The 16,447-nt window shown below is 43.8% G+C and overlaps 1 protein-coding gene across 1 annotated transcript; it reads left to right on the top strand.

Moving 5' to 3' along the window:
* The first annotated feature begins 7,052 nt into the window (after nt 1–7,052).
* Nucleotides 7,053–8,969, top strand: LOC146176567 (neprilysin-2-like). Its single transcript, XM_084581325.1, has one exon. It carries the CDS (start codon nt 7,053–7,055, stop codon nt 8,967–8,969), a length of 1,917 nt encoding a protein of 638 aa, XP_084437451.1.
* The last annotated feature ends 7,478 nt before the right edge of the window (nt 8,970–16,447 follow it).

The following is a 16,447-nucleotide window of genomic DNA, read 5'->3' on the forward strand; positions in this document are numbered from 1 at the left end:
AGGTACATCACCGCACCCAAGGCATAAATGTAAGCGAAAAGAAAACGGCGAGTCTGAGTAGATTAGACCAACTAGATTAGACGAACCACTCTCTCTTTAAGTAAACGACTTGTTTCCATCAAGTAAATGTAGCTGCCTTAAACAAAACCTGCCAAAATGGGACCCCATTTACGCATGTCATAGGGTGCGCATAAAGAGGCCATAGTCAAAATTTACTACTATGTGCCACTACAGTATACTCCGAAGAGAGAGAATAAGATTTCTCGTACTTTCTTCTCCACTGTATTATCCCCTTTAGTTATTGGTCATTGAAACCGAAGAAATAGCGATCTATTGAACAAAAGTGAAAACACTCTTTGTCAGTGGTTCAACTTAAAAACGTTCCATTATTACCGTTACTAAGGTAGTCCCTCTCAAGTCCGCGTGAGCCGACAACTACAGGTCACACATTTTTTACGACTCGTATTTCAGAAGTGTGTAGATTCAGGAAACTGACCCAGGCAATGTTTAAGGCTAGAGCCCTAGATAGTGAAGCTAGTTTAGCAATGCTGTTAAAGGGTTCAGAGATATCATTACTGAGTGCGCGGTGTAAGTAGACAATAGGACAGTTAGAGAGGATACCGGTAAGCTGCCTAAGCAGACGGAATATTTTTTTACGAAACGCCAAAATATAAAAGCTTCCAATCCAACAGGCCGGATAGAATTGTCAGATGTATCAGAGCTGATCAATAAGCGCAAAGTGGCCGATGTAGGGAAGTATAACATGGAGAAAATTGAGCTTGCTTTAATAAACGGGGAAGCCTTAAAACGGTGTTGAAGAAATCGGGCATAGGGAAAAATCAAATTTATGCGCTAAAGGACAAGTCAGGCAACGCTATCACGAATATGAACAAGATAGTCACAGTAACTGAGGCGTATACTATATCTCTACAGTAGCCAAAGTAGCCAGGACAATAATAAGAATGGTAGTAAGGAAAAGCAGTCAGACGTTCCGCCAGTGACAAAGAAACAGGTTAAGAAAGCGTTACAAACTATGGAAAGGGAGAAAGCAGCTGGAGAATATCCGATAACTGTAGATTTGTTGAAATACTAGGGGGATATCGTGTTAGTAAAACTGGCCACCCTGTATACGCAGTGCCTGGTGCCATCGACGGTACCGGAACCATGAAAGAGCGCAAACATTATTTTAATTCATGAGAAAGGGGACGCTAAGCACTTGAATAATTACAGACTAATCAGCTCACTGTCTGTCACGTATAAGCTATTTACTAAGGTATTCGCTAATAGAATCAGGGCAACCTTAGACTGCAATCAAGCAAAGGATCAAGCAGGTTTTTGGAAAGGGTACTCTGCAATCAATCATATCCATACCATCAACCAGGTGATAGAAAAATGCTCGGAATATAACCAGTCCTTATACATAGCATTCAATGATTACGAAAAAGCATTTGACTCAGTTGAAACCTCGGCGGTGATGCAGGCATTGCCAAATCAGGGCGTAGACGAGCCGTACGTGAAAGTACTGGAAGGTAAATACAATGGCTCCACAGCAACCATAATTCTGCATAAGGAAAGTAACAAAATTCCTATAAAAAAAGGCGTTAGCAAGGAGACACGATCTTCCCAGTGCTATTCACAGCTTGCTTAGAGGAAATATTCAGAGACTTGGAGTGAGAGCAGTTAGAAAGAAAGCTTGATGGAGAATACCTCAGTAACCTGCAATTTGCTGATGACATTGCTTTGCTAAGTAACGTAGGGTATGCACTGCAATGAATGATTGATAAACTAGACAGGAAGAGTAGAAAGGTAGGCCTGAAATCAATAAGTAGAAAGCTAAGATAATGTTCAACAACCTCGGGAAGAAACAGCAATTTACGTTAGGTAGCGAAGCACTAGAAGTAATAGGGGAATATGTCTACTTATAGGACAGGTAGTAACCACAGATCCGGACCATGAAAGGAAAATAACAAGGAGAATAAGATTGGGATGGAGCGCATTTGGCAAGCACTCGCAGATTATGACTAGCCGCTTACCGGTATCGTTCAAGAGGAAAGTATACAACAGTTGCAACTTAGCTGTATTCACCTATAGGGCTGAAACTTTGAGGCTAACGAGGACGGTTCTACTTAAGTGGAGGACAACGCAGAGGTCTATTGACCGAAAAGTGGTAGGGGTAACGTTAAGAGATAAGCGCGCAGAGTAGGTCAGAGGAATAACTCACGTTACTGAGATTCTAGTGGAAATCAAGAAGAAGAAATGGGCATGGGATAACCGATGGTTGCTCAGGGTAACAAACTGGATTACAAGGGAATTGGAATGCCTAGCACGGGGCGGCAGAAAGTTAGTTGGGCTGGTGAAGTTAAGAAGGTCGCAGCGGTCAAGTGGATGCAGCTAGCACAGGAACGCGTTAAATGAAGGAATATAGAAGAGGCCTTCGTCCTGCAGTGATATAGTCAAGCGGATGGTGATGATGAAAATACATCCCAGTTAACAGTAATATTCAGCCTTAAAACGAACGGTCTCTCTTACTCCAAACAATGTCGTCGCTGTGTCGCGTAGCGTTGTTGGCGTCAAAATCCTCAACTGGTTTACGTCAAATAATGGCGTCGGTTCTTTCTTTTAGCTCCTTAACAAAATCACCAGAACCTGCGTGTAGTTCACAGTATGCAACAGTAACTTTCATTATGCGATTATGAATGCGATGGACAGGGCCATTTTAACCGAGTGTAACCAAAAGAAATTATGGATGAGGCACAATAAGTCAGCTGTCAGCTCCAAGTCTCGACTTCAATACACAGGTAAAAGGAAAATAAACATGTCACTTAATAGATGATATATGCATGTTGGTCCATCGTTTCTACAATTTCAGAAGCATCAGTAGGAGTAACACGAAGCTGAGAGAGCGCGCATGTTTGACTGCATTCTAGCAGCACTGCGGGTAACCTGTTCTGCAGTGTGTATGCCTGACGTGCATAGCGCGAAGCAGGTTTCTTCGCGATCCCGCCAAAATGCCCTGATAACTGACAAGATTAAAGGCTTCCGAATTCCTATAAACATACGCATAATATTACCTGCTGTTCTGGGTTGACTCATCTCCTTAACGGGCAGACTCATTACATAGAACACTGGGTAATAACGAACCTGCACATGCCTCCACCCCTTCTATATTTAGTACATCTGTTATTTGTAGGCACATATTGCGTTGCTATACTGCGGCTTCGGCCCAAAGCGTTACACCTATCCACCGAGGCCTACAAGTCCACGCCACTAAGTGAGATCAAAAGGTCGCCGAGAGCCACGGGCTCGGCGCCACCTAGTACAGTGCCCACATAGGGCTCAATTCTGAGAATAAATATTTTTAAATTAAGTGTTAACACCGCTTCTATCTTTCTGCCTTCTTTCAACTCCCTCCGCATTTCTCACGGGGGGGGGGGGGGGGGGGGCAGATGTGTTTTCATATTATTATTATTATTATTATTATTATTATTATTATTATTATTATTATTATTATTATTATTATTATTATTATTATTATTATTATTATTATTATTATTATTATTATTATTATTATTATTATTATTATTATTATTATTATTATTAGCGTTCTTTATTGCATCAAAGCATAAACAGATATGTTGTAATGCAAATGCAGCGTCATCTGTATCTGCATCTTGAGCCGGACATGACGGTAGCTTCCGTAAAGCCGCCTCAAAGGCTGCGCTTTCGCTCGTTGTGGAGGACACGACGTCAGTAAAGTGCACAGCCATGAATTATTGAATGATAGAATTTGAACAGCCGCTTCGCTAGCTCATCTGACCGTGCCTACAGAACCATCAGTGAAAATGTTTAGATGGCAAGCGTATTCTGTTTTCAAATGCGCAATCTGTTGCGATCCGGAGGGATTACAAATCCGCCCTTCAAAGGTTAGTGCGCTGGTTCCCAGCTGATGGTTTGTACCTTACCTCTCTGTGCTTGGTGCATACTCTGAAAAGCAGGGCTTTTATATAGGTTTCCAATGGCTGCCTTCACATATAGGGGTCATAGGAAAAGAGGTGGCGCACAGCCTAGCCCGTAAAGCGCTCTCAAAGCATCCGTAAAGAAGTGTTCCTCAAGAGACTAAAATGCTCTTCAGAGAATCAGTCTTATGGAATATAAATTCCTTTTGAATTTCACCCGACAAGCCATGCGTGACAAAAGGACTAAAAAGATATCAATCCACTCTGCTCGTATCCTTGCGTGGACTTACAAGACGGACCTGGCAACGTCTCCACTTTGTTCCCCATATGCTGTGTGCGGGTATATAGACAACTACATTATGTGCGGTCCAGGGTACAGTCAGGACAGGAGTGTGTTCTTCGCTTCCCGCAACAAAACAGGAGTCCCCATAGTACACCTCAGGACATTGTCTATCCGTGCAGAATCCAGACGTTAGAAAGGAGGTCACACGCTTTCTTTTGTTCATAAAGGACTCAGATCAGGTCTTTACGTGGTGACTAATACGTGAAATAAGTTGTATGCACCTCACTTGCGGACGCTAATTAATATTTAAATGGTGCTATAGTGGAGTAATTGAAAGCCCCGAAAGGCTAACCCTGCCTGTAGCTAGCAACAACCTCAATCTTAATTCTGCATTTTGACGAAATAAACGTTTTAATACCTCGACTTCCTTCTGGGCACAGAACGTCGTTACAGTGCCGCCCCTGCTCTCAGGCATTTTTTTGGTTCTGGGGGCGTTACAGCTTAAAAGTCAATTTCTGTGCCAGTGTCTTCACCGAAAGTTCATTCCGATATTTCCCTAAATATTTAATATTTACTGAAGCCGAAGCAAGAAAGACCTACTACTGTGTAGTGGTGGAAGAAGAAACTGAAGCTACAAGGTTCGGGCTACCTACGTTCGCCATTGAGAAGGTTCCTGTTGTGAGCTCTGGCTTAGAGGTCCTCGACAACATCGGTGAGATGGATGCATTGTTTCTCTAAATCTGCTTTCACTGTAGTTCAGCTTTCAGCTTCTTCAGCCAGTGAGGAATCTTATTCAGGCGACTTGGACCATTATAACAGTGCGCGATGGACGGCGTTTCCGATCGGCTTCAAGCGACTGAGCATCTCTCATATCCTGAGTCGCTTTGGGACGTTAAACCCCACAACGCAAACCATATGTCTCGCTCTTGTGCTGTTCTTGCATCCCATCTTTTGCCATTCAGTTCATTTGTGGCTAGGAGCTCTGTAGCTACGATGTCCGTGCCTTTACTGACCTTATTGATAAGAACACAGCAGGGCACTGTGAATAATGCCTACGTTTCTGTTGCATTTACATCAATGAACGAAAATGTTGGACTCGTCCGACGACAGGAAGGTATTTTCTATTCACATGACCTTCTTGAGTGACAAACCATATACGCCTAATTTAAGCTGTTGCAGACAAGGAATACAAGAAGACATTACGGTATTTGGCATTCAGTGGAGCTGTTTCCTGCATCGATATGTCTGAGCCTTGAGAAGATTAAGATGTTGCTATCATTGAGGCATTGATTCGCAGAAACAATCGGGTACTTCTGCGGCAGCAATTCCTGATCTCTGCGTATTCTTCAGCTAACATGTAGAACACATGCGCGAGATGCTCCGCGTGCAATATTCCACGAAGTTGTTTTCAGACATTTCATTATCGCATCTAATTGGACACCGATATATTCACTGGAAAGTTTCTATGCGCCCGCCAAGTGCGAAATTTTGTATTGAGGAGATTGCGCTCGAATTGTACAGCGACATGTGCAGTGTGGAGCCTGGGGCGGACCCTGAAGAAACATATACGAGGCTTGTAGATGAGGGCGAACGCAGAATCTTTATTCTTAGGAACACATCACTTTTGACATTCACAATCTAATCCGTAATATCGAAAGAGAAGCTCACTGAAACCAGACTACAGCTCGACAGCGAGGTTTCGGTGAGGGAAATAAAGGTTGGGATTGCTGGGAATTTTACATCCTTTAATCATTATAACTGTTTAAGGCTTTACAAATATGACGCGCTATTGGTGTTCTGCGCGAAGATATCGCGCTTGAGGTCCTTCGTGATAGACAATTCGTGAGGGTGCTGTTTGCTGCGAACATCGCTAATGTGCAACCTCAGCCCCTCATACTTCGAACCAAGCTCACGAGGTTGATATCTTCACAGACAGGCTAATGAGCTTTTTACGTATTCAAAACTGTTCGCAAAGACTTGTTTTTGGTTTTCAAGGAATTGTTTAATAATCTTCCATATATGCAGATCACCAATTTCCGAAGGAACAGAAGCAGGTGAAACCGTCGAAATCGCAGCAGAAGACTTTACTCCCTTGAGAGCGCAGGAAAAAACAGCCTGACTTTCAGACACCTGCTAAGAGTCACAACGGCGAACATATAGCTGCTTGATTTCCATAAACTCAGCATTTGACAAGAAATAAGTAGTTTTTCTCCAGCTTAGCTCTACTTATGTCAAATAAACTGGAACATCGAGAATTTACTGAATTTCATTCCCGGCAGCCAAATGCATGCTTCATGGCTTGGGCACCGGGATCTTTTACCACGTCATATGTGAGATGTAATAGGCGAGGTAAGTCTATTAGGGCCAGTTAAGCCACCGACAGACTGTTAGAAATCCTAAAGCTTCAAATCGTAGCAGAGTTCGGTAATTTCCCAATTTCAGTTTAACGACACTTTTATATGAACGTAATGTGAACGACAACAGCATCATAGTTGAAGCTATCCAGATAATAAGAATGCCGAAACCAACTGTGCGACAGAGACTCGTAGACACTAGATTATGCATGCGATGTAGCTCGTATTCTACCACTTTGAAGTACTATGTACATTGCTTCCTCTCGATGCATACGGGCTACGGAAGGAAATGACCCGAATTGTTTCCTGTATTACATGTTATGTTCACACTGCACATTGGGCGTGTGATTGTTAAACGATTTCTTCTTTTCCTTGCAGCGGTTTTCCTCGCAACTAAGAAACGCCTAGAAACCTCGTGCTTGTCTCCACAGTTATTGGACATCATCTGTCGTGGCATCAATGGCAGTCAAAGCGATTGCCATTTTCTTCTGCATTCTGTACATGGTGGCACCAGCGTTCGGTGGACCTCGCCGTGCGACCTCTAGCTGCAACACCACTGATTGCTTCAAGATCGAAGGCATGCTTCGCTCCTCTCTGAATGTTAGCATCAACCCATGTGAGGACTTCAAGGCTTACGTGACGTCGCCCTGGCTGCCTGACCCTCGCAATCAAGTGTCGGAGCAATGGAATTATCAGTGGAACGTCAAGTACGGCTGGCTGCGTATCCTGGCTGACGAAATACGTAGCCGTCCCTTCTCCTTGACACCGTTGGGCGCTATGGTGGCCACGTCCTTCAGGGTCTGTGAAGATCGGTCAGCAGAGAAATCTGATGATACGCGCAGACTGTTCAAGCAACTGTTGCGAAATCTGAGCGTACCGTGGCCCGAGATTCCACCACAAGACGCAGACCCCTTCGAAGCCCACCTGGACTTGTGTGTCCGGTGGAATATACCGCTCTGGTTTGACGTAACGCTCCTCCCAGGTCGCACCGCCGCCGTACGACATACAGTTTACATCAGCCCCAGTGTGTACGCAAAGTTCTGGAGGAGCCAGTACACATCCATGAACAGCGACTCCGTAGTGAGTCGGTATCTCAATCAATACCTGGCGAACTTCCTCGATGACAGCAATGCAGAGCACTCATCACAGATAGTTGACTACAAGAGAGTTTTCAAATTTACGCAACGGGTGGTGTTCAAGCTCGAAGAGGTGCACAGGAACAAAGGTCCCGAATTCTTCACGTTCAAGACATTGGCGGCTGCCCTCGGCCAGAATCCAAATCGTTTTGTCTCGCTGATGAACCGGTATTTTCACCCTGAACATGCATTTGCTCGAGAAGACGTGGCCATCGTGAAGAAAAAAGGAACAACTGAGGTTGTTCGGAACATTCTCGCAAACCACGACCCTGCGCTGATCCTAAGTCATTTGGGTTGGTGGGTCCTTCAGATATATGCACCGATTGCGGACGCCAAATTCTTCGTTCAGAAGTACGGCAGTAACGAATTGGCTGACCTTCTGCGACCACTCTTCTGCGAAACCCAAATGGAGAGTTCTTTCAAAATACTGCTTCTCTCCAAACATGCGAAATTGAATTTTCCTGACAGTGTCAGACAAGACATAGATGGCATCCTCCACAATGTCCAGGAACTTACCGCCAAGATTTACGAAGAATCCAACATGGCGCCAACAGTAAGTTCAGGTTTGGCTCAGAAGATAAGAGGAATGCGAGTCGACCTGTGGCCAAAACCGGAGTACGGATCGATGGAGGTGCTGCAGAAAATTTACATCACCCACTCCACCAGCAAGAAGACAACCCTTGACCACTGGATTACCGAACGCAAAGCGAACGCCGATCTCATCGGTACTGATGCCTATTTTGAAGACAAGAGGCTGCCCCACTCCTTCTCTAAAGACTCTGTGTACTATGACACACTCCTGAACACCGTAAGCATGTCCATGCTCGCAGCGCATGATCCCTTCTACTTTCCGAATGGCGACGCAGCCGTCAACTATGGAGGCTTGGGAGCTGCTTTCTCGAGGACTATCGTGGAAGGAATTGCCACCGAACTTGATGCCAAGAACTTTGGTCCAGTAGATGTGCCTGCCGGGAACAGTCACCTGCTAGCGAAAAGCAACGAAACCACCGTAATGTCGCTACCAGTCACAGGATTCCTTCCGTCCTTCCGCGCCCTTCAAGCGCACAGGCAGGGATCGCTGGCGTTGGGCGGCTTTTCTCCGGAGCAGCTTTTCTTCATCAGTTACTGCTACACACAGACAAGGATGTGGGCTGCCTTTGACTGCAACAAGGAGCTCCGAGGTGCTGCAGACTTTGTATTTGCTTTCCATTGCGACAAGGGCTCGCGTATGAACCCTTAAACATGAAAGGGCGAAGAAATACTGCGGTGTAATATTTTACCGTTGTATAGGCACCACATACAATCATGAAGAGTATCTTATGTAACTGTTTTCTTTCTTGCATACGAGTACATTTTGCTTATGGGCACGTTTGCAAAATCAACTACTTAGGTCCTGCCCACACTTGCGCAGAATTTTACTTGGCGGAGAGTTGTGTTTTAATCTTAGTTCCATTGTGCCCCTTGTACGTACAACGCCAAGCTGACTTTCCTTTCCTGTAAGGCGTCTACAAATATGTTCAAAGACCGAACATAAGCACATCGTCTGCTCTTTCTTAATAACTTGACCACCTCCATTTCCTTGTAAGATCACAGGCGTACCATATGAACACTTTTAGCAGCCTAATTTGCAGGTGCTGGTGGTGGTGGTGGTGTTGAAAACCATTATTGGTGAGAGTTTGGGAGTCAGAGAGTGGCCCCGCTACATGATGTCCACAGTTCTGGGTACCGCATGTCGAGGACCTGTCCACACACTTTTTACCAGAGCCCGTTGAGACTTCAGCGAAGAGTAATTATTCATGAGGGCTGTCTCCCACGTCCTCGCGAAGGCTTAAAGGAAGGGGGAGGTGAGGACATTGAGTGCATACTTGCACCATGTGGAAGAGATCACAGATCTCGCCAGAGGCGGGCATCACCCATCCGTGTTAGATCGTAATATTTTAGATTGCATGAGAGAGTAGAGTACCTGTTTGCAGGCGCCTTAAGTTCGGTCATATGTCTTCTTCAGCTCTATCTTAGGAGCCGGGAAAGGGCGGCGGTCGTCGCTAAATAGTTGATTTCACTAAACGGCAGAAGCGGCTGGTTTGTCTCCGAGCGAGATGAGCTATTGTGAGCAGCCCTCTGTGTAAGCGCTCGGACAGCGGCTTGAATGGCATGATTACTTCGTAATCCTTAATGGCCAGAAGCCCAAATGACTCCAGCCCGTAATATATTTCTACTAGCTAAGGAGAAATCTCCACTGCCAAGTAATGAACACATGCATCTTGAATTGGGGTCCGCGGCTGCAAGCGCTATTGCTACTTCCTCGGCTGATGCTAAAATTCTGGGCTCGGAGGGAGAGTCCATCATAGTGTTTTTCCTGGTGAACGACAGCGGCCGCGTAAAATCCCGCGGGCGGCGTCTGTTCTACGTTTATAAATATTACAACGGTCAACTAGTAGGTCGTTATGGATCCGCAAAGTGAACAACAAACAACTCTCGAAAAAACTTTGTCTTAGCTAAACTCTCACAGTAGTTTCAAGGTGTGAATTCCGAGCAGATGAAAAAATTCCGAAAGCATTGCAACATCAGGAGTCACTTTTTCTGGAGGCACACCTTCTCACACCGTCTTTTCAATCCTAGATTTTTTTTGTATGTTGTAAGTTTCTTTTTGAAGACAGACAGGCGCAGTATATTTTTGGGTGGACACTAAAACACCACAAAATGGTGGAAGGCTACACTTAATCATCTGAAGCTCGATCCACCCTCTGGAAGGTCAAGCAGCCGCACAGGTTCACTTTAGCTGGTACATGGCGTACTGAGACTTTGGCTTCAAACTTCGTGGTTGGCCAACAAGGTCATGACATCACAACCGCACATGACCTGGCACGAGAATTCAAACACCCCACATTCGAATAAAGCCAATTAATTTGGAGAGGGCTCAGATGGTGCCAGGATTAGCGAGGAGGTTTCTATAATGGGGGAACTTCAGAATATCGAAGTAATTCTATAAAAGTTCCCGCCGTTGAAGTTTGAACCTGGCTTTTCTGTATGCCAAGCGGGCAGCTAACGCATGCACCACGAAGCGCCGTTGGTATCGAACGCGTTGAACGCGCTGCGGGGCGTGCAAACAAAAAAGAGGTGAACAAACAGTAAAAATGAAAATAAAATAAAATAGAAACAAAATAAGAAATAGAAAAGGAATCATCTGTGCTATTGCGTGCATAGGGCCAAATTTTAGAAGATTCTTCACCTCAGTGTGATGGATGGAATATAGGAGCGTCCCCTTTGAAATGGGGTGGTAGCAATAGCTATCATGCTGATTTTTCTCCCTATATCTTAATTATTGATTTAGATTCGTTAACTAAACCATTATTCTATTTATTAAATTTTTGTTTCTACATTACTAACTTTATGTCACTTCTCTGCTTTTAAGCCACCAATCTTCCAGCCGTTTTTTGCTAGTTTCAACCACCGGTTTATTCACCCGGCCACTGGTATCTCTAAACCCCAGAGCTTCAGGAACAGTGACTGTGCCTGCATCAACTTCCGGATGGATACCATTACATTCGAGTATAATATGGTCAATTGTTTCACTAGAGTTACCACATACAGCACATGCGTCATCTTCATTGCTAAATTCCTTTTTGTAGCTGCGTGTTCTAAGGCACCCTGAGCTAGCTTCAAAAAGTAGGGCACTGCCTCTTGCGTTATCAAAAAAAGCTTCCTTTAAAGATGCCGTATAAGTGGCGCCCTCCATCGGTGAGTTTGTAAATACGCCTCTGAGCAGTCTTTATTTAAGGGGTATTTAAAAAGTCACCGAAAGGGGGCGCTCCACGTAAGGGTGACGATATGCGCTGAAACAGTGGCACAACACTAGCTATTTTGTTTTACTTTCCTTCTATGCTTCAGTCTTTTCTTCTTGTTCTTTATTTTTAATAATGTTCATTCATTCTAGAGGTTTCAACTAGAAAAGGTCGGTCTAATGTCGCGTGTGGAAGCCTTAGAAAATGAATTAGGTTTATTAAAGGAAAAAAAATCAGAAACTACTGGGACAGCTTCCTCAAATATAAAAAAATGACCAACGTAGTCCTTGGAAGCAACGAGGATGGACATTTTAGTGCGGGCCATGTGGCTGGGACCAGCACTGGCATGGACGGCAAAATCAAAGTAGGTCAGGCGGAGCAGAGCCGACATAGTTATTTAGAAGTAACTACTAAGAAGTCGGGAAAGAAGGAAGAAGTAAGAAAAAACGAAAATCCCAGAGAGAAGGCCACAGATAACCGAAAGCAGGAGCCAGCAGTTGTAAGGGAGAGAGAGAATGCCCAGGTGCTTATCGCCGATGATTACAACATGAGCAGCTGCCATCGAGATATCATGGAACGTGTGAATGGTGATAAGCGAGTATTAGTTGGAACCTTTCCAGGGGTGACAATGAGCGCAGTGCTGAAAAAGACCAACAATAGCAGGGCTGTAGCTTTTTTAGGGGGTCCATAGGGCTTCGGGCCTAAGGGTAGTTGGAACTGAGGCAGAAGAAATCGTAATAACGGAGACTGACCCCAACAAAATGGGAAACATGAGGCCGAGAAAGAAAAGTACAGAGAGATTTAACACTAGGATCAGCTACATAAGCATGCAAGGGGATAGAGAGAGAGAGAGAGAGAGAGAGAGAGAGAGAGAGAGAGAGAGCGAAATGGCTAGAGATAGAACAGAAATTTAAGGATGACGAAATAGTTGTGTATGCTCCATGCGAGACTTCATCTCAGTGATCTAGAAGATCCGCCGTTTATAGAAGGCTACGTCTGGGCAGGATGCAGCAGAACGAGAGCGGAAAGAAGGGTGGAGGGGCATGTATTTTGATACACCATGGAACAAATTGGCAAAGATAAAATTATCTTCAAAGAACATATCTAGGTATCAGGAACAATTGCCGGCATAAGGACATGGCTAGGGGTAGTTTATTTAGGAACAGGACACCAATGCAGGCAGTAAAACAAGGATCTTGCTGAATGTCTCAGTGACGATATAAGCCAGTTTGGAGACCGGGCCGATATTATTCTACTCGGAGACATGAACAGCAACATCGACGATCTGGATGGATACACGGATTGTAAAGCGAAGCTAATGCTAGATTTTTGTGAGTGACACAACCTAGTTATTGTAAATAAAGAAACAAAATAGTGAGGGACAAATCACGTGGGATTTCCAGAACGGGCGGACGACCATTGACTACTGTCTAATGTCGTAGGGAATTTATAGCAAGCTCTCAAAAAAAATGCAGACGAAGAAGGGGATTGTAGTACGAGAAGTGATCATAAACGTATTAGTCTGCAGATGTCTTGATGAAAGCAGAAATGGAACTTAGACAAAACGTAAACGAAAAATTAAACGACGATATACATGAATAGAGAAAAGCCTCATGGAAGTCTGGGATTGTGAACAGGTAGAACTACTCATAAGGAAAAAAATTAAGGCGGTTAAAGTAGCAAACCGCAGGAATGGAAAGAGGAAGCCACTGAGCTGGTAAAATAAGGAAATCAGGAAGCCATTGAACAACGACGGGCAGCTACAAAAGAACGTCGAGAGGCAAAGAAAGCACAGGTTTCTCAGGAGGAAATGGACCAAAAATAACAATCATATCGACAAAATAAACTTTATGTACAGGCCCTTTTCCAAAGTAAAATAAAGCAGTCCACCGATCACTCGATGGCTGGAATACACGATGCCACTAGAGCCGGACCGAGAAAATTCTGGAACCATATAAGCGGGCTAGGTAAAAAGAATCAAAGAAAGCAGGACCGGATTCAAGATAACCAGGGAAATTGTTTAAAGGGAGACAACGCAGTGAACACATTACATCAGTTATAGCCGAGTCAGTTAGGAGCGACGATAGGGTAATCTCCGCAAATCAGGAAGCAACACAAGATAGTCGAATACAAAGCAGCTTAGAACTGACCAATCTAAGCTGGAAAAAGGCAGAAAAAAATATTTCTAGAAGCATATCTCTAGGACCGCATCATTTGCCTAATTTATTGTGTACTAGATGTTTGTTCTTATTTATGAAGTTTCCCCCCTACAATAATGCCCCTGTGAGGGCGCTGTAGGTACTGCGTATGAATAAATAAATAAATAAATAAATAAATAAATAAATAAATAAATAAATAAATAAATAAATAAATAAATAAATAAATAAATAAATAAATAAATAAATAAATAAATAAATAAATAAATAAATAAATAAATAAATAAATAAATAAATAAATAAATAAATAAATAAATAACATGCCGATGAAGCTGATAAATGAACTTGGTCCAAGAAGTAAGGAAACGTTGGTAAACTCTGGAATCAGTCATGACGAATAAGCAAATTCCGGACAGCTGGAGGCAGATTAAACTGAATTTGATTCATGAAGGGAAAGGAGATAGGATGCGCATAAAATCCTACAGGCCGATTACCATAGCATCTGTTATTACAGGTTGGTCATGCAAGCGTTAAAATAAAGGTGTAACCATGGGTAGAGAAGATACCCGGAGAACTTTAGAACGGCTTTAGAAATTGTAGGCGCTTGGATAATAGCCTGTTCGTGCTTACCCAAAGCCTCGAAATATCTAGAGTGGAAAATAGACCTTTGTATTCGTCTTTTGGAACGTAAACAGGGAACTAGGAACAAGGAACAAGGAACGTAAACAGGGAACTTCTGTGGGTCATATTCAAAGAAGAAGGTATCGATCGTGAGATAACAGATTTCCTGCCGGAAATATACCGGGATAACAAAGTAGAAATTACATTGGAAGGGATAAGAAGCACGGAAGCTGTCAAGGCATGCAAAGGATTAAGACAAGGTTGTCCTCTGTCACCGCTACTGTTCATGCTTTATATGATAAATATGGAACGGAGGATACAAGAAAGTAACCTAGGTTTTAACCTATCATATAGATTAGGCGGAAAGGTGGTAGAGCAGTTCCTCCCCGGTTTAATATATGCAGACAATATTGTGCCGTTAGCAGATACCCAGGAAGAATTGCACACTCTAATTAAGTATTGCGGATACGATGGGGACGCTCTAGGCTCTATTTTAGCGTAGTTAAGTCGGGTTAGATGATTTTCAACGGCTCAAATGATCAGGGTCTTACAATACAAGGCCATGAAATGCCCAGAGTGGCAGAATATAAATATCTCGGGGTATGGTTAACGAAGGACTGACATACATTGAAAAGCATGAGCAATCCCTTAGGGCAAGAGGGCGAAGAAATGCCGGAGGATTGAAGCATAGGGCATTGTGGGGATACAACAGGTATGAGGTGTTGAGTAGTTATGGTGCCCGGGCTTACTTTCGGAATTGAAGTTTTGTGCCTAAAAGCAGAGATACAATCGAAATTAGAAATAAATCAGAGAGCCGTTGGACGATTCGCACTGAGTGCCCACGGCAAAAACCACAAATGACGCGGTACAGGGAGATATGTGCTGGACATCTTTCGAAGTACGAGAAGCTCAGAGTAAAATATTATATGAGAAACGCCTTAGGAAATTAGACAGTAACTGGTAGGCAGCTATATTTAAATACCTATAACTAAAAAGCGTTGACTCACAATGCAGGAAAAGAACTATAGAAACTAACTAGTAAGTATGCTAGTCACAAGGACGAAGAAATAAAGTGTGTTACGCAACAGGTGACAAACACAGAATGTAAAAATTGAATAAAGTCGATGGAAAAGAAACAGAGTGTGGAACTATACCGAAAGGGGGAAAGGCAGATCAGGAAGGAAGCTTTCTTTGATAACTCAAGACGCAGTGCCCTAATTTTTGAAGCTAGATCAGGGTGCCTTAAACACGCAGTTACAAAAAGAAATTTAACCATGAAGATGACACATATGGAGTATGGGGAAAACACACAGAAACAACTAGCCATCTTATACTCGAATGTATATGGTATCCATCCGGAAGTCGTTGCAGGCGCAGTCACCCTTCCTGAGGCCCTGGGGTTTAGAGATACCATAGGCCGGGTGAATGAGCCTGCGGTGGAAACTAGCAAAAAACGATTGAGAGATTGATGGCTTAAAAGCAGAAAAGTAACATATTGGTAGTAATGTAGAAAAACAAATTCAGTAAGTGGAATGATGGTATAGTTAACTAATCTAAAACAATAAGTAAGATATAGGGGGAAAAACGAGTATGATAGTAACTGCTACCCCCCCATTTAAAAGGGGACGCTCCTATATTCCATCCACCCATCCATCCGTCCATCCATCCATCCATCCATCCATCCATCCATCCATCCATCCATCCATCCATCCATCCATCCATCCATCCATCCATCCATCCATCCATCCATCCATCCATCCATCCATCCATCCATCCATCCATCCGTCCGTCCGTCCGTCCGTCCGTCCGTCCGTCCATCCATCCATCCATCCATCCATCCATCCATCCATCCATCCATCCATCCATCCATCCATCCATCCATCCATCCATCCATCCATCCATCCATCCATCCATCCATCCATCCATGCATCCATGCATCCATGCATCCATGCATGCATCCATCCATCCATCCATCCATCCATCCATCCATCCATCCATCCATCCATCCATCCATCCATCCATCCATCCATCCATCCATCCATCCATCCATCCATCCATTCATCCATCCGTCCGTCCGTCCACCTATCTACCCACCCATCCACGCATCCATCCATCCATGACAGTGACACAGCACTCGCTTTTTTTACTTTCCTTCTGTT

The sequence above is a fragment of the Amblyomma maculatum genome, chromosome 10, assembly GCF_055883805.1.
Source record: "Amblyomma maculatum isolate TAMU_Amacu chromosome 10, ASM5588380v1, whole genome shotgun sequence".
Classification (NCBI taxonomy): Eukaryota; Metazoa; Arthropoda; class Arachnida; order Ixodida; family Ixodidae; genus Amblyomma; species Amblyomma maculatum.

Coding starts and splice junctions, on each gene's coding strand:
- LOC146176567 (XM_084581325.1), top strand. CDS start 7,053: ATGGCAGTCAAAGCGATTGCCATTTTCTTCTGCATTCTGTACATGGTG.